Source organism: Chiloscyllium plagiosum, unplaced genomic scaffold (genome assembly GCF_037043375.1).
Source record: "Chiloscyllium plagiosum isolate Xiang-an unplaced genomic scaffold, Cpla_swu_hap1 HiC_scaffold_30, whole genome shotgun sequence".
In the NCBI taxonomy this organism is placed as follows: domain Eukaryota; kingdom Metazoa; phylum Chordata; class Chondrichthyes; order Orectolobiformes; family Hemiscylliidae; genus Chiloscyllium; species Chiloscyllium plagiosum.
Window position 1 is genome coordinate 31,272,765 of NW_028270168.1, and position 19,083 is coordinate 31,291,847.

The window sequence follows — 19,083 nt, forward strand, 5'->3', positions numbered from 1 at the left end:
AAACCTTGCGTCAGTTAATGGAACGTGGCATTGGGGCTACTTGTGCTGGGCACGTTGCTCCGAAAGTGATGCTACAAAACCTGGAAAGTAGTCTACATTTTTTAAAAAATATGTATACTTGGCTTTATTTCCAATTTTTTATTGCTTTTAAAATTAAAAGTTACTTTTCAAACTTAAATTTCTTTAAGTATTGACGGAATTTTAAAATTGTTTTAAACCCATATTTTTAACTCGATTGGAAATGAAGGAGACTCTTTTGTTCCTCTGTTTTGATGAGGAAGAGGAGATCAGTAGGGAATTTAGGCTGAAAAGACACCATATGCTTCCTTCACCAAACAAAAGCTGAGTTATGCCAGCTGCCAGACAGCTGCAGGCGTAGCTCATAAGAAAGTCCTTGAGCTGACAAAGATCTAAGGCCAATTTCAAAATGAACTCTCCTCCGGTATTCCTTTTTTCTGACAAGTTCAACTCAGTTGTTGGCTTACTTAGTCTCCACAACTTTCTCAGTAGCGATTTAGAAAGTTTTCTGCTAGTACTCTAACATGTCCTCCTCTACCTTGCCCCAAATCATTCAACACAGCCATCCATACCAAAGATATTTTGCTGAGAACAAATCTGAAACCCTTCCTTTGAAACACTTATTCTTGATGTGGAGATGCCGGTGTTGGACTGGGGTGTACAAAGTTAAAAATCACACAACACCAGGTTATAGTCCAACAGATTTATTTGGAAGTACTAGCTTTCGGAGCAGTGTTGGGCTATAACCTGGTATTGTGTGATTTTTAACTTTGCACTTATTCTGGTGAGAGGTTCACAAACGGCTGGCTGATGATTTGCAGCGAGAGTGGTGGAAGTTTTAAGTGCTATCATTTAGCTGGTCTTGGGTCATCAATCATTTTCCCTTTAAGAATCCTGAAGGCAGGTTGTGTGTCATTATCCCAAAAAACATTTTGATAAAGTCACTCCCACTGGTCCTATTTTGCCTCCTTTGAACTCAACAGTAGATTCCTTTAATTATCCTGAAGAAGCACCAGCTTCCGTCATTTCACTGAGTACTCAGTGGTGCCAAATTTAATAGATACAATATGGATAGCGGGTAGAATCTTACCATCTTTGAAAATACTCTTGCATTTGGGAACTAATATACCACCCAACTAAGACTGTGGGTCAGCACCACACACGCATGATTTTCCCCAGAGACACAGACAATGAAGATTCTGCCTCTGGGAGTCTCTCCAGTTCAGGATGATGGGTGAAAGAATACAGTAATTCTTGTATTTTAGTTGGCAGGACTTGTTTTTGGCCTATCCAAGCCAGCTTCCTTGCACCTTTGCAAATTTATTTTGGCAAGGTTTAACACTAAATCAGCCAACTAATTTCCTTGACAAAGCTTGTTGTTGTTTTAAGTATTCTTTCCAAGAGCCATCAGAGTAGTATATCATTAAGGTAAACTACACAATTAGGAACATCGATTGCAACTCGATTCTTTGTTCTCTAGAAGGTTGATGGAGTATTTTTTCGCCCAAATAACATCACTCAGAATTGGAAAAGACTGGATGATGTGACAAAGGTCAGCTTTTTTTAAGCTCTGGGTGTTAAAGGAACTTGCTAGCATTCCTTGAAGAACATATTGGTAAGAAATCTGTCACTGCCAACACAGAATTTCAAATGAGGAATTAGATAGGAGTCTGCCTTTGTTACTGCATTGACCTTTCGGTGGTCTGTACAGAATCTGGTTGAACCATTAGGGCTAACACAACTGGGGAATTTCAGCTGCATTGACTCGATTGAATTAGACAGTTTTCTGACATGTAGTGGATTTCTGTTTCCACTTGGGTTTGTTTCTCTGGACTTAAGCAAAAGAATGACATTTGATAGAAGAAGATTCTTCTACATACACATCATGCGCAGCTAAAATTGTATACCCTGGTTTGTCCCTATAGACTCTTGGTTGTCAGTAACCTTATAAGATCTTTTAATTCTTCTAAATCTAAATATGAAAGCATGGTATTTAACCTCCCTAATAGTTCATTCATACAATCACAGAATCCTACTGTAGTAGCAGGCCAGGCAGCTCATTGCGTCCATACCAACTCGCTGAAGAGCATCCCACCCCTACCCACTCCCCTACCCTATCCATGTAACCTTGCATTTCCTGTGGCTAATCCACCTAATGCACATCCCTGGACACTATGGACAATTCATCATGGCTAATTCACCTAATCTGCACATCTTTGGATGGTGGAAAGAAACTGGAACACCTGGGGGAAACCTGCACAGACATGGAGAAGCTGCAAACTCCGCCCAGACAGTCATCTGAGGCTGGAATTAGACTCAGGCCTCTGGCACTGTGAAGCAGCAGTGCTAACCACTGAGCCACTGTGCTGCCCATTAGCTACCCAGATGATAGGTGGTTCAATTTAGGAATTCTCTAGGCCTCCCTTATAAGTTCACCTTGTAAAAGGCAATAATATCAACACCTCATCACCTGGTTGAAATGCTTGTCAGCTTATTCGGTGATAGTTATTTGTCATGTATAAGGTGTACTTGAGCTACTCTGGAGGCTCCTCTGAGCTATTCTTGGAACACAGTGTCACAGAGCTAGACCCTTTTTTTTCTAAAAGCTGTTCCTTGGCTCAAGGAGACTCTGTCGTTGATTTCTTTCAGAGAGGCAAAAAAACTGGGCCAGGCCCCAATCAGTCTGGCTTGGTACAGAGATGAAGAAGATTTTGACAGGCCTTTTGTTTATATGTAAACAGATGAGACTTCAGGCCAAAGTGGTCATGTTTTAGAAATGACGTGTATAAAGAAAGGGGAGTGGTCAGCTCTCTAGCTGAGCAGTTTTAGTTCAGTCTCGAACTGGTTGAAAGTTCAACAGGGAGCTGTGCGGAAACTCTTTCTCTGCCCTTCAACTTTAACCTGTAAGCATGTGTTTCATTTATACTGGTTTTTCAAGGGAATTTGCTTATTGTGACTGTTGTGTATATTTGGAACAACATAATTAAGTTTGGTTGGATAGACTGGGTTTTGAAGGGGTTCTTTACTCTGTTCTTTGTGTTTCATTGTGTAATTTTGTGAATTAATCTTTGTCTGTTTTAAAATCTAGTAGTCAACCTAGCCAACTTAATTCAGGTAATTTTCACTGTACATTTACCAAACAAATTGCAAAGTTATGGTCTGAGCTGCCTGCTTAAGAATATTTTGAGTGGTCTGGCTTAGTCCATAACAACGGCTCCATAGTCTAATATAGATGACTCATCTTTCTGTCCTCGATTAGTTTGAGAGGACATTATTACATGTCCATAAACTAATTCAAAAAGGACTAGAACCAATACACTCATTTAGTGAATCTCCTGCAGCAAATAAAAGAAATTTGAATCATTTTTCCAGATTTGATGATGTTCATGACAGTATGCCTTAATCATCATTTTGTGGGTTTGATGGTAACTTTCTACAGCTCCTTGGTCAATGTGGGTGGATTTTAATTATGTTATACACAGACTATTCATAACTACTTGAAAAGTTTGAGACATGAAATTGAAACCTTGGTCCAACTGGATCTTCATCATTGGTTCAGGTAAGTATGTATGTACCTATCAGGCAGGAAAGAAATGGTCGTATGAGGGAGCCTTGGTTGACGAGAGAGGTTGAATGTCTGGTAAAGAGGAAGAAGGAGGCTTACATAAGGTTGAGGAAACAGGATTCAGACAGAGCAGTGGAGGGATACAGGATAGCCAGAAGGGACCTGAAGAAAGGGATTAGGAGAGCTAAGAGAGGGCATGAAAAATCGTTGGCGGATAGGATCAAGGATAACCCCAAGGCATTTTATGCGTATGTGAGAAACCTGAGAATGACGAGAACGAGGGTAGGTCCGATCAAGGACAGTAGTGGGAGACTGTGTATTGAGTCGGAAGAGATAGGAGAGGTCTTGAACAAGTACTTCTCTTCAGTATTTACGAACGAGAGGGACCGTATTGTAGAAGAGGAGAGTGTGAAATGGACTGGTAAACTAGAAGAGATACCTGTTAGGAAGGAAGATGTGTTGGACATTTTGAACAACTTGAGGATAGACAAGTCCCCCGGGCCTGACGGGATATATCCTAGGATTATGTGGGAAGCAAGAGAGGAAATTGCAGTACCGTTGGCAATGATCTTCTCGTCTTCACTGGCAACGGGGGTGGTACCAGGGGACTGGAGAGTAGCGAATGTTGTGCCCCTGTTCAAAAAAGGGAATAGGGATAACCCCGGGAATTACAGGCCTGTTAGTCTTACTTCTGTGGTAGGCAAAGTAATGGAAAGGGTACTGAGGGATAGGATTTATGAGTATCTGGAAAGACATTGCTTGATTAGGGACAGCCAGCACGGATTTGTGAAGGGTAGGTCTTGCCTTACAAGTCTTATTGAATTCTTCGAGGAGGTGACCAAGCATGTGGATGAGGGTAGAGCAGTGGATGTAGTGTACATGGATTTTAGTAAGGCATTTGATAAGGTTCCCCATGGTAGGCTTATGCGGAAAGTCAGGAGGCATGGGATAGAGGGAAATTTGGCCAATTGGATAGAAAACTGGCTAACCGGTCGAAGGCAGAGAGTGGTGGTAGATGGTAAATATTCAGTCTGGAGCCCAGTTACAAGTGGAGTTCCGCAGGGATCAGTTCTGGGTCCTCTGCTGTTTGTAATTTTTATTAGTGACTTAGATGAGGGAGTCGAAGGGTGGGTCAGTAAATTTGCAGATGATACGAAGATAGGTGGAGTTGTGGACAGTGAGGAGGGCTGTTGTCGGCTGCAGAGGGACTTAGATATGATGCAGAGCTGGGCTGAGGAGTGGCAGATGGAGTTCAACCCTGCCAAGTGTGAGGTTGTCCATTTTGGAAGAACAAATAAGAATGCGGAATACAGGGTTAATGGTAGGGTTCTTAGTCAGGTGGAGGAACAGAGGGATCTTGGGGTCTATGTACATAGATCTTTGAAGGTTGCCACTCAGGTGGATAGAGTTTGTAAGAAGGCCTATGGAGTATTATCGTTCATTAGCAGAGGGATTGAATTCAAGAGTCGTGAAGTGATGTTGCAGCTGTACAGGACTTTGGTTAGGCCACAGTTGGAGTACTGTGTGCAGTTCTGGTCGCCTCACTTTAGGAAAGATGTGGAAGCTTTGGAGAGGGTGCAGAGAAGATTTACCAGGATGTTGCCTGGAATGGAGAGGAAGTCGTACGAGGATAGGTTGAGAGTTCTCGGCCTTTTCTCGTTGGAACGGCGAAGGATGAGGGGTGACTTGATAGAGGTTTATAAGATGATCAGAGGAATAGATAGAGTAGACAGTCAGAAACTTTTTCCCCGGGTACAACAGAGTGTTACAAGGGGACATAAATATAAGGTGAAGGGTGGAAGGTATAGGGGAGATGTCAGGGGTGGGTTCTTTACCCAGAGAGTGGTGGGGGCATGGAATGCGCTGCCCGTGGGAGTGGTAGAGTCGGAATCATTGGCGACCTTTAAGCGGCATTTGGATAGGTACATGGATGGGTACTTAATCTAGGTTAGAAGTTCGGCACAACATCGTGGGCCGAAGGGCCTGTTCTGTGCTGTATTGTTCTATGTTCTATGTTCTATTAATCCATATTGAATGAAGAACTGGGTTAACTTCTCTGCTACTCACTCAGCAGAAATTGATCTCAAGGGAATGGTCTCTGGGAATTAATTAGCTATGTGCATAATTGTAAGGACATACTCGTAATTGTGATGTCTTTCATTAGGGTTCCACACAGTGTCTCGACTTCCTACTAAAATATTCCTTAAAAATGAAATGGCAATTCAAGATATTGGGTGAATTGCATGCTGTGTTTTTCCACCATGTGACAGGAGTTTTCCTTAATATTTCTTGACGATACTTGGGCAATATCACTGTCATTTGCAATTCTGTGAGAAGACTTCCACTTTCTCATCAAAATCCCAATTTTAATTCAGTAACATGCTGGAACTCCTTCAACTTCAACTTCAGTTTGAGTCAATTAGACGACCTAAAATTCTGGTCTGTGGTGCTGAGCTTCGATCCTAAAAGTCTTCTTTAATGCATCTTTTGGATTAACCAAATTCCCAAATAATGGTTCAGGTAACCAAATATCAGTCTGTGGTGCAAATGTGACCTATGATGACAAACTTTGTTTCACAATTTCTCGGGTCACTACACATGAAGGAAAAATTCCTGGAACCTTTTCCTGTAACTGCTCCATCTGTTTAACCTCAGTTGGTTTTTCCATGATTACTGAATAAGTTATAACCTTTGCTCCTGCCAAATCATTCCCTAGAAGTAGGTCAACTGCATATATTAGTTAACTATCCCGACTGTTGAAGTTCCAGCTTTTAGGTCATACATGAGGTGTACTCAATAACAAGAATTGAAGCATACTCCCTGCTAATATTGTTAACTAAATCTTAGGCATTCATACAGTCACAGAGCATGGGAAACATACCCTTTAGTCCAACCAGCCCATGGTGACCATAATCCCAAACTAAATTACTCCCACCTGCGTGTGCCTGACCCATATCCTTCCAAACATATCCTATTCATATACTTACCTAAATATCTTCTAAATGTTGCAACTGTATCTGCATCCACCAATTCCTCTGGAAGTTCATTCCACACACAAACCACTTTGAGTAAAAAAAAGCCCCTCATATGTTTTTACAATCTTTAGCCCCGCTGGTGAAAACGTCATGCCTTTCCCCAGTTTAAAAAAAGACTTTGAATGGCTCCTGTGCTGCTACTTATGTTAGGTTTACTTGTCTCATTGGAGGAATAAGAAGCTATTTTTCCTTCTGATAAAAAAAAGTCTCAGGTACTTGGTTTACTTTCTCTGAACTCACAGCAGTGTTTATACAAATTTAAACAACTCCCCAGTGTGTCCTGGATTGGACTCAGATCCTTCCTTGTCAGAGTGTTTCAGAGTCAGATGCTTCCTTTTTACAATCCAGTTTTTTTATGCTGGTGTTCCCTCTTTCACTTCCTTTCCTCTTTCTTTCTTCTTTTCCTTTGCTTCAAATGCATTTTTTCCTTTCATTCTTCTTTCCCTAGAGTGCTACTACTTTTTCTCTGTCCTCTCTCTGGAGTTCAAGGTTTCCCATTTCCATTTATTTCTCTATTTCAGGCTGCAGTTGAATTCTCGCCAGCTCAATGGGATTCACCTTCTGACTTGCTTTGCTGTTCTTCCAATTTTAAACATTGTGCTATTTCCTCAAATACATCTGCTTTCTGAGCTCCTGCTTTTAGTTCTAACAATTGTGACATTTCAATTAGCCTAACCCTGATTTTTTATTAAAATAATCACTTGGATAAATCCTCCATCTCTTCTGATTCTGTGAAATATTCTGACAAGTAAGGATCTGAGTTTAATCCAATACAGGAAGTTGTTTAATTTATATATAAACTTTGCGGAGTGTGCTGGGAAATTAAACTAGACTTTGTTTGAAAGAGTTAGCAACTGCATAAGTTTTACTGATGCAATAATGCACAAGATACCTGGACTTTCCTTTTATCCCTTTCACAATATTAGCCCATTTAGAATTAAACAATATTTGCCTTGAGAATGCTACTGCAAGGTGCTGCTTTTCTGGCAGGTGGGAGTAATGCCCTATTGCTCTCACTCCACCACTCTCAGAACATGAATCTAACAATAGTTTATACAAATTACAAGATGCTTTCTCTACATTAAACTTAGAATGAAATGATCCAGCTAACAGGTTTCTTTAATAACTACAAAATTATCATTTTATTATAGAACAAAACCCATTCAGAGAAGGTGCAGAATTGGTTAATTGACACGATTTGTAAGGTGAAAATGTACATGTTTAGCCTTCTAAATAATACAAAGCACACTCTCTCTTCAGGCGAAGAGAAACAAAATTGTTTCTCTCTGCAGAAATTCATTACAGAGGCACAACTTGCTCAAGAAATGCAATATTTTGAGTTCAGTTGCTCCTCCATATGAAGTCAGGTTTCACACTGAATCCACTACAAAGTTACTTCAGATATAGGAAACAAAAGCTGGGCAGTTTGTTCTTGATCGGCTATCCCAGATTGATTTGTTATCAGAAATAACTCTCCAACCCACAGAGTACTTGAAACAAGGTAGCCACCATTCCATCATCATTCAAAACTCAAGACCTCAAAAAACAATTGAATATGAAGCAGCTTTACAACAGATGGTGTGGTCTAATAAGAGATCCTCTTGTATGGAAGCTATGGCAGAAGCCATGGCAGCTAAAAGAGAATGGTGCCTTCTCAGAAAATCTAACAAATGTGAAGTTAAAATTTGCTTCAGCTGCCAGACCATCATAGCCTGCAGCTGCGGTCTGGCATCACTCAGACACAGACTCTGATCCACGGTCATAACTGGCCTTGTAATAACCTCAGTGAGTAGCTGCTCTATGCCTGGTCAGGCCTGGCCTTCCCCTCAATGGCTCGCAGGCAGGATGGGTTTGCTAAATTACATGCCTGTCTGTCTTTGTTCCTGTCCCCATCGTGTTAGGATAAATATCCAGTGCCAAGCCTCAGGAGTGGGAGAGTTGTGGTGCACCTCTGGCAATATAGCTACCAATAAGGTGAATTCGTTCACAAGGACACAAAACAAATATGTGAAAAACATTTAGTTTATCATGTCTCCTGTATCTCAAAGTCCACAAATTTCCTGTATTATCTAATTGTATCATAAATGAATTTACTAGTTTCATCTCCAGCTACCAGGAAGCTGATTATAAATGTGAAAATGATTACTGCAACATCTGTTCAAATTGTATTTTTACCAGTACATTCCTTTGCCCTTTGTCTAGGCTTATCTAGTCTTTATGCTCATCCTAGTGTTATAGAGAAATGTAGAAACCAAGAGCAGGAGGAGGCCATTCGGTCCTTCGAGCATGCTCTGTCATTCAATGTGATCACAGCTGATCCTCTATCTCAATGCCACATTCAGTTTTCTCCTCATACCCCTTGATGCCTCCAAAATCTAAAATTGTATCTTTCTTTCTTGAATATTTTCAGTGACTTGGCCTTCACTGTCTTCTGTGGTAAAGAATACAGATTCACTACCCTTTGTGTGAAGAAATATTCCCTCATCTCAGTCCTAAATGATCTATCCCCTACCCTGAGTCGGTGTCTCCTGATTCCAGCACCTACAACCAGGAAAATCTCCTCCCTGTATCTCATCTGTCCAGCCCTGCTAGAATTTTATACATTTCAGTTGGATCCCTTCTTATTTGACCAACCTCTGGTGAATACAGGCAGGGTTGAAATAATCCCTCCTCATAGGACAGTCCTGCCATCCCCATTACCAGTCTAGTGAACATCCGCTGTCCTTCCTCTATGGCAAGTATACCCTTTCTTAGTTAAGGAGATCAAAACTGCACAGTACTCCAGGTACAGTCTCACCAGTGCTCTGCATGACTGCAGCAAGACATCTCCAGTTTTGAATTCAAATCCTCTTGCAAGGAAGGTCAAAAATCCAGTTGCCTTCCTAACTGCTGCTGCACCTGCCTTTCTACTTTCTGTGACAGATGTACAAGGACACCCAGATCCCTTTGTGCATCCACATTTTCCAATATGTCACAATTTAAATAATACTTTCCTTTTTTCATACTGAAGTGTATAACTTCACATTTAGCCATGTTATACTTCATCTGATGTGTATTTACCTACTCATTCGACTTATTGGAATCCCTTGAAGCTCTTTGCATCCTTCTGACAGCTCCCACCCACATTTGGAAATTTGGTTTCCCCATCCAGGTAATTTATATATATTGTGAATAATTGTATACCACTAGTCACTGTCTGTCACTTGTAAAAGAAATCCCATTTCTTCCTATTCTCTGTTTCCTGTCTTGATCCATGCCAATATATTGCATTGGCTAATTATCACAGTGTTTCTTTAATCTATCTAAAATCTATTAAAAATGTAATCCATTTAGAATGAATTTGATAATAGAAGATCTGATGCTTGTACCTTTGATGGTCTTTGATTGCTTTGATACAGCAATATTTCAAAATCAATAATGTGCTTTGTCCTCTGATTCACAAAAATAAAACCTTGACATCCTGAATTGTTTTGGATAGTGCTTTTTGTGCGTTAGTCCCTAACAATGTACAAGTCATGCTTTTTTCAAAGCAGAAGCTTGCAGGATGGGAGTAGGCCTTCCCACACTGAATGCACTCACTGGATTCACAACACACAAACCACTCCAGGATCCCTCATGGGTACCTGCCTCCACTTCACTTGAGGCATCACACTCTGACACTTCATGTTCCATAATACCACTGAGTGAGCTGCTTCCCTCCAACATCATCCACCAAACTTTTAGCATTAAGCCATTTCCCTCTGAACTGTTCTCTAAAGCTGCTTTCTAGCTACTTGCTCATCAATATAGGTGTGGCCACCCATGTCCAGCACATGGTGACTCTGTGGGGTTCAGGATCCCAGACACGTTGTATTTTACCCCAAACCCTGATACACCAATTTCACACAAAAATCTTTGCAACAATTGGAAGGTCAGTCCTGTCAGCTTTGTGATCTGTCAATGTTTTTCTTCTCAGAGTTTCTCTCTCAGTTATCTTGGATGCCATCTCAAATGCTCAGTTTAGTGTCTTGCGTTGCTCAGCTATCTATCCATTCATGTGAAATTGGGGTTGGAATGCTTCCTTTGATTTGGGCAGGGGTATAGTGTCTGCCACTACCTCCCCCGGCTGGGCAGAGGTGGGTTCCCTTCCGTGGTTAGTCTTCCAACTAAGCGCATCGGCACTTAGATCACTTTTGCTCATTGGTATCTGGTCTGGAATGAAGTAAGTTCAGTGACACATTGAGTTTCTGTTGTTTCAAGCTCATGGATATTCAGAAATAGCTGAGAGGGTTGTTGTCTATAAACACTTCAAACTCTCCAATGATCAGAATATCTCTGAACTTTTATTCAAGTCTCAAACTGGAGTCATTCTGCATATTTCTCTCACTTGGCTTATGGCTCCAACTGGTGTAAATGATAACCAGTCTTTTTTGTCCTTGACTCTGTGACAGTACCCCACTTAGGCCAAGGAAGCTAACAGGGGTTGCCAGTATGAAAGGGAATTAATAATGCAACAAGTTTCTGTTTGAGGGTTATGAAAGGAATCTTCTCATGCCAGGGTCCAACTCCCTGTTATGCCCATGGAGTATCACACTGTGTATATCTTTTCCCACCGGTTCCTTCAACATTCTTTGATTTCCACAGCAAGTTGTGGGGAAGCCAACAGTGCATATACTAGCATAATCTCCTATAGTAAATAGCCAGAGCAAGAAACCCAGGCAGCTCCCTCTCTGTCTGGGCAGAGGCCACTTCTACTCTTCTAAACTGAATGCAATGCACCCGGGGCCAATTTAATACCGCTTGGATTGTGCCATTGTCAGGTGTAGTGCCTTCCCGAGTAATGAGGTCCTGCAGAACTATATTGTTATTGCAGTCACTTCTCTTTGACTTTCAAATTAAACTATATACATTGGCTAAGATGTATCTAGTTTTTCAAAGGTCTCCTCAAATGTTGACAGGAGCTAAGTATAGTGTTGAGATAAACAGAGGGTCTGAAAATTAAAGGTGCTAAGAGCTTTTCCATTACACACATGAAGATGGTAGAGGCACTACAGAGCCTAAATGGCATTCTTGTGCATTCATAAAGTCATCAGTGCCCATTTGAAATGTTGTGTTTTCCTTGTCTTGTTCAACGAAGGATAGTGGATTATAATGATGGGCCAGGTCAATGCTGCAGAAATATGTAGCACCTTTGAGAATTTATAACACATTGTCAAAGATGCTCACCCTCAACCTAGAATTCAAAGTCTTTGCATTGAATACCCAGTAGTTGATATAGATTCTCAGTTTTCCATCTTTCATCTTCATGAAGACTACAGGGGACATGTACAGGTTTAATGACTCTCCCTGATTAACTGGGATTTTTGAAGGTGTTCAGTTACCATATCCTTGATTATAGACTCCGATAATTTTGCCATCACAGATGTTGGGTTAACTGGTCTGTAATTACTTGTTTTCCCTTTGTCACCCTTCTTAAAGAGCAGAGTGATAAAAGTACAACTCCCGAATCCAGGGAATTCTGATAGATTTTGGTTAGGGCATTGCTCTCCTAACTTCTTTAACACCTGTGGATGGAAACCATTAGACCCTGGGGATTTGTCAGTTCTACTAATTCCCCCATTTTTGATGATTTACTGAAGCTAATTTTATTTAGAACCTGTCCCTGATCCTGTTAATTTTTTTTAGCACTTTCAGCAAGCTACCCTCCTTTGCTGCTGTCAATATTGAAGCAAAACAGTTGTTCAGAATGTCTGCCATTTCCCCATTGTCATTGACAGTATCCCAATTCTCAGCCTTCAATGGACCACTAGTACTATTAACTAGCTGCCTTTGCTTATTATCTATAAAGCAATGATAATGAGGAAATAAGTAGAGTTAGGAAATACATATTTCTAGAACTAATTATTTCACATGTAAAATATTAAAAGAAATTGATGAAGAAATTGCAGCTACTTAGTCAGAATTTTCTGACTGAAGTTTTCTTTGACTAAACCCTATGGTCAGGTCTGACTGATTGAACTGAATTTTCTGAGCAGGTCACCAGCATTGTAGAGAGGCAACTCTCTCTATGAATATTGGTTATAAGAACATCTGGAAGATATCTGATGAGGTATCATACAAGAGAGTAGTGGAAATTTGGAATTTGCTCTCTCAGACTTGTGTAGATGCAGAGATCATTTAAATTTCCAAGATGGACATCAACAGGTTATTTAGGTAAGATATCAAGGGATATGGAAGAAAGATGGACAAATGGAGTTAAGGGACAGCTTAGTTGAGATTGACTGGAATGGCAGAAGGGGCTGGGCAGCTTATTGCTGTACTTATGGTCCTTTAAAACCTCCTGACTTAGTTATTCAAATTCTCTCTAGACAAGTGTCCCTCATCTTCCATTAGCTCCAGCTCTATCATTCTGCTGCCAGTATCCTATCTTGTATCAATTCCTCCAGTCATCATATCTGGGCTGACCTACATTGGTTCTCAAATCCCCAAAACATCAAATTTACAATTCTCATTTTTGTGTGGAAATCACTTTGGCCTTCCTTTCTTAACTCTGTGACCTCTAACAGAACTACAATCCTCTAAGAACTCTGAATTCCTCCAACATTGGCTTCTTCGCTTCTGTAAATTTCCATACCCCACCATCAGCTGGTACTCCTTCAGGCCTTAAGCTTTGACATTTCCTCGTATTATGTCTTTCAATCCCACTTTTTAAAAAAATGCTTCCTTAACAGACACCTCTTTTAGCATATTTTTAGTTACCCTTCTACGCCTCCTCCTTTAACTGGTAAGGACATTTTGTCTGATTATACTACTGCAATGTTTTTCTACATTAAAGGTACAATATCAATTCAAGTTATTGGCCCAACATTTCTATCAAGATAATGATGATGAGGCTAATTAGGCTAGCAAATATTTTCACATCAATGGCACAGTAATTTCAGATAGGACAGTTATAGGGTCAAACTCTAAAATCACAAAAGTGTTATCTGAATTGTGCCTGTCTTTAATTTTACAAAAAAAGTCCTTGATTCACTACTAAATTCAGTTGAATGGCATGAAGTTGTTGTATTGTCAAGTAGATATGAACTAAAACTTGAGATATTGTAATTTCATTTTTTTTAACTGATGTGCTAACTGTCAGTTACTGCCTGTTGAATTGACTAGTTCTGAAAATTAGCTTTTACAACTGTGGAGATCCAAAGATCCTGGTTTAATTGAAAATTTTAAAAGTGAGAGTTTTAATTAATTCTTCCTCCTTTCCTTTCTGTCTCAGTCCAATCTTTCTATCCCTCTCTATTTCTCTTCTTGTACCTGAAGTGACAATTAATTCACTGACTTTAACCTATACTTCCATCTCAGACTACTCAATGTTCATTTCACAATCCTCCAATCAAGTTGGTTCAGGAAATGCAGTTGCTTTCCTCCTTCACTTATAGAACCAGATTTTTTTCCTCTCACTGTAGTGCTATTAGCTTGCACTTCCAAAAAGCTGTCGCACAAAAAAGCTTTCGAAACAGCTAAGATACAAAGGAAAAAATATAACTAAAGGCAGATTGCCATCAGGTGCCCTGTGACATCAAAGTATGGCCCATCGATGCATACATAATGCTTATTTTAAAGTTATAAAGATGGGGAAGTGAAAGAACTTAAAGCTGTCTTTGAAATTGAATCTACTTTGGGGCAAATACAATTCATGCTTTAGAATTTCAGTGTTTCCTGAAATGTTAAAAGAAAGCAATAATCAGGTTAAGTATACATTTTGTTTAATGAATTTAAAGAGACTATAAATCCTTTCCATGTTCTTATACAAAAAATACATAGGGTTGAATCTTATAGGGGCCTGAAGATGTGGCTAGGGCAAGAAATCTGGCAGAATTACCCAAGAAGTCCAAAGCCCATCTTAACATCAGGGGCAACTTGGTGCACTTTTTAACTGCGTTTTGGACATCTTGACAAGATTCTCTTGAGGCAGCAGTGAGTTATTTATCAAGGACAATTACTGCTTATTCACAACCTTATTAGCTGTAAAATTTATCTCATTAATATGCATTCACTGCGAGTAATTTAGATGTTGACATGGAATTCCTGACATGGAATTCAGAGTGGGCTCCTGGTGACTTCAACTTGCTCCTTGCTCCAAAGACCTCCATATTTGATACTGGGCACCAACATGGCATGCTCCATAGGCACTGGCACATGCACATCACATTCATTGACATTTGACATTGGCATCAGATGTGCCAGCTAAGAATCCTCAATACGCATCTGAACCACTTATAATATGCTTCTGCACGCCAATGTTGCTTCTTGGGCTGAAACGACAGCCATCATTGTAAAACTGCTGCAGGGACACTCTGTGCTCAAGCACACACATCCAAATCATTGACTGGACCATGCTGCATTTCTGGGCTATTTGGTGACTTACTTATTTTGAGCCTACCTGGATGGTCATAGAATCCTTGCCTTGCCTTTTTGAGCCTTGCCTTTCAAGCAGAGATACCAGGCTCTCAGTTCTGCTGAATGGCCTGGTCATTTAGTGCAGATTTATAGGAAGGAACCTTGTTATGGTTGTTCTAAGTCAAGGGGGATAGTTTTCACTCAGGGGGTCCTGGTACAGTAGGTGAGGGGCAGCCTCCACTAGCTTGCAGGTGGACAGTCAGCTGTTCAGGGTAGTCAGAGACAACATCCTCTCCATATAAGGCAAGAGGAGCTGAATGTCAGGCAGGTCACCACCCACCTCGACTCTTTCTGCCCTACTGTGGGCTGTTTTCTGCCTGGAATGAGAGGGAGGCAGATATTAAGGCAGATGAAAACAGGTGGCACAGCTGTTATGTTTGGTGCAGGTGTCCTGAGTGAGTATACAGAGTTATTGGCATTGGGGGATTGGGGTGGGTGATAGTGAGTGAGGGAAGATGTTGCAGGCAATAGTGACGATGATAGAGCGTGAGGATTGATGGGAGATAGTTACAGTAGCAAAGATAGAGTGAGTGTGAGGCATCAGACAGCAGATGGACAAAAACATTGATCCTCTTCCTACATGTCTGGGCATTCCTTCAGGGAGAGGAGATTGCACTGACCTGTGCTGACAACCTTGCTACAGCTCCACTACTACTCCTGGGAGAAGAGGATGCTCTGCATCTGCACAGCCCTGTCCAGCAGGACCTCCTGGTCCCTGCTCACAAAGGAAGGTGACAATTCCCCTCTCTGCCAAGACTGGGGCAAATATCAGGAATCATGCAGGATAGCTCTGGACTGACCATATTTGACTGGGTGCATACTGGATCATCAAAGATGGTGCCGATGCCAGGAATGCTGGTCCATTCTGGGATAATCCACCAATGGTGAGTTCTTCTGAGTACAGCGAATGGTCGAATGGTGCTAGAATCAGATGGGGTAGGCAGCATGAGGGTGGGGTGGCTAGTTAATGAGGTGTATGTTCAGTAAGATGTAGCAAGAAAATGTACTAAGCCTCATAGAGAGAAACCCTCCATGAAACTTGACAAAACTGGCAGCTAAAAATGCAAGATTCAACCCATGGAAATTACAGGAATAGGCTATGTGCCACACATTCATACTTCATGGTTAGGCAAGTGTTAAGTTATGCCTGGATTTTATCATGTGTTGACAAAACCACAATCATTCCAATTCCCAGCCTAAGTTAATTACAGGTATTCTGTAACTCCCACAAATGTTTCTTAAATTGGTGGTGAACTCCATTGGATTCTGAAGAAAACAAATCTAATCTTATATTAATCCAACATTTATAAACTGATGTTATATTGTCACTGTATTAGGAATTGTGGGAAAGAACCTACCCTTGGTATATAACTGTGTGATTCCCCTACGGCACACTTAAGGTCACCTGGATGTTTATTCCATGAAGGAATATGTGCAACTTCCAAAATAGAAACTGCAGTAATAAACATTTTCTAATCTAATAAAATAGGAATGACAAATTCTAATAAAATGATTTTTCAAAAAGAACATAAAAAGCCAGCTACCCAGTTACAGTTAACAACTTAAAATGTACACATTGTTAAAAGGAAACTAACGCAATACTCTTTAGGACCACTATTGACCTTTATTTCACAATCTTTTACCATATCCAAAGCCAAATGTGAGAATCCATCTGAAGTTAGCAGATACATGTGTGCTTGATGACATTGTATAGATGGAAGCATTGAGTTGGGTGCCAGCAGTACACCAGTGCCGATACAACATTGCACAGCAGACTTTTTTTTACTCCGCATTGAATGAATTCAGAAAATTCTCACAAGGACAATAGATCTGTGCCACACTGCACTATTGTTAAGTTTGCAGTTAAACTGAAGCCGCTGTTAAACTGAAGTATTATGAGATTACTTCTACCAACTGGCATTACATTTTCTAAAATGTAAAACACCAAATTGACTTCATGCTATGAATTGCACACCAATGAGAAGTCAAAGTCTTCAGCTTATAGCAACTGTTGGCAGGAGACCATGCCAGCATTCGACTCATTAAAGACGTGGACTGTACACGTGTAATACGCAAAGCTTTTTCTTTTCAAACTTACCTACATTGACAAAGCTCATAATGGTATCTGCTTGACTGAGGAAGGTCTCCTCAAGAGGTCTCCGAGTGCTCTGGAACACATGAAAAGGCAATGAAGCTCCTTGCCACTTGTCTGACTCTTCATTGGCCATGGTGCGATAAAGGTCCAGCATGAAAACTGGAGCGGACGATGAGCGTTTGACAGAGAGCAAAGGTTTGGGACGCCGAGGTAAACCCAAAATAGACAAGATCTCTTTTTGCATTTCTCGCCTCTCCCTGCTGTTTAGTCTCCGATGGATAAAGCTTGAATGAGACCGCTGCTTCATCAAGCTGCCATTGACCAAGTCCAGAAACAGTCCCAAAAAGCAGATCAGAAGAAAAACTGTTTTGTCACCCCTCCGCATTCCAGCCATAACCAATACTTTTGTTTCTTTCAATTGATTTTTTTTTTGTTATTGATGGAAAATGTCAGTTCTTTGAACAGTTTCAAAAATTCCTCCAAAATGCTTCACGAGCATGTAATGAGATATTAGTATTCCTTAGATGAATTGTATCTGCCGCAATTAAAATACAGACATCGATAGGGGAGAAAAGTGCTGCAAAATTATTCCAGCTTTTTGTCAATCATGGTTAAAACTGTCCCTTGAACTTTAAATCCCTTCAGAAAATATGACAGTTGAATTCGGTTGCAGACTTACACTTTCAGCTCCTGAGCCTCCAGAGTCTGTATTTATCGAGTCTCAAGCTGCTGAAATGACTCAGGCTGATTCCCCAGGGTTTGCTACTATCTGACTGGTTTGGCTGTTGTTGGATGATAGGTACAACCTCAGGCCATTCAAACACCACAGCATCCGCATACTCCAGACTTGAGCCATACCATCTATATATAGACTAATCACAGCACATTCACAGAATCTTGAGGTTATACAGTGCCTAAATTCATGCGTCCATGAAGCCTGTCATTTAAAATAAGCTTAACCCTTTCATTTGTTTTATTTTGTTCATGCTCATTTTTCATTTTAAGGTAGTTAATTTCCGAATGTTTTTAAGTTGTTTGAATTTTGGGCTTGTTTGTAATTTGACTGTTTATTTTGCTTTATGAGTTGTATAAAATTCAAACTAAACTTCATCTGTTTCACAGCAGCTTCAGCTCAATTGAACCTGCAGATGAAAACATTAATCAACTGTTCAAAATTACAAGGTACTGAGAGAACTGTAAACATCAGTTACAGTTGCTCCAGAAACAGATTCTTTAGACCTAAATATCTAGTTGTACCAGTAAATAAGCTGGAAATTCTTGACTTGTCTGCTTCTATCTTACAGGATATTTTTCTGTATAAGTGCATTGCTGACATTCGAGAAGACAAATGGTTAATAGTGCGCAAATGTTTGGGAAATAGGAAGTATTAAAAAGTAAGAAGGGTAATTCACATATTATTTAGGTGTAAGATCGGTGGGACCAAATATATATGCCACAGGTTGGAAATAATTGTCTGAACCATTTCCATATCGTGATTAACAACCTCAAAGAGAAAACCCCTCATATCAGTGACAACATAAACTCCCAGACACTGTTGAGATTGGGGCTGAGATTGTTGATCAGACAGGATGGGTGAGGCAGACATCAGAAATCCACTGGGTAGTAGCTGATTGTCTCAGCTGCCAGCTCTGTGACAGATCTTCAATCATCCATCTCGAGTCAACTCCATCCACTTCAGGATCAAAATAAAGAAAACAATCATAGAACTATGTGAAATAATGTGTTGACGCAGGAGTTTCTAGGAAAAAGACAACTCATTAGTAACGGATCTCTTAGAGGTTGTAGACTGCAGAGGAAATCACAAATCATTATGTTGCAGAAGGTGGCCATTTGGCCCATCATGCCTGCACTGGCTCTCTGATGAGCATCATGACTTTGTACCATCCTCGTACCCTTTCCCGAAAGTCTTGCAC

General features: G+C 40.5%; 1 protein-coding gene across 2 annotated transcripts in view; it reads right to left on the minus strand.

Moving 5' to 3' along the window:
* LOC122563692 (bone morphogenetic protein 7-like) overlaps positions 1 to 17,806 on the minus strand; it is a 97,192-nt gene extending 79,386 nt beyond the window's left edge. For both annotated transcript variants that reach the window (XM_043717755.2, XM_043717753.2), the window contains exon 1: positions 17,153 to 17,806. In XM_043717755.2, coding sequence (XP_043573690.1) covers positions 17,153 to 17,543 — 391 coding nt within the window. In that variant the 5' untranslated portion in view covers positions 17,544 to 17,806. The remainder of the gene's footprint in view (positions 1 to 17,152) is intronic.
* Positions 17,807 to 19,083: the final 1,277 nt, after the last annotated feature.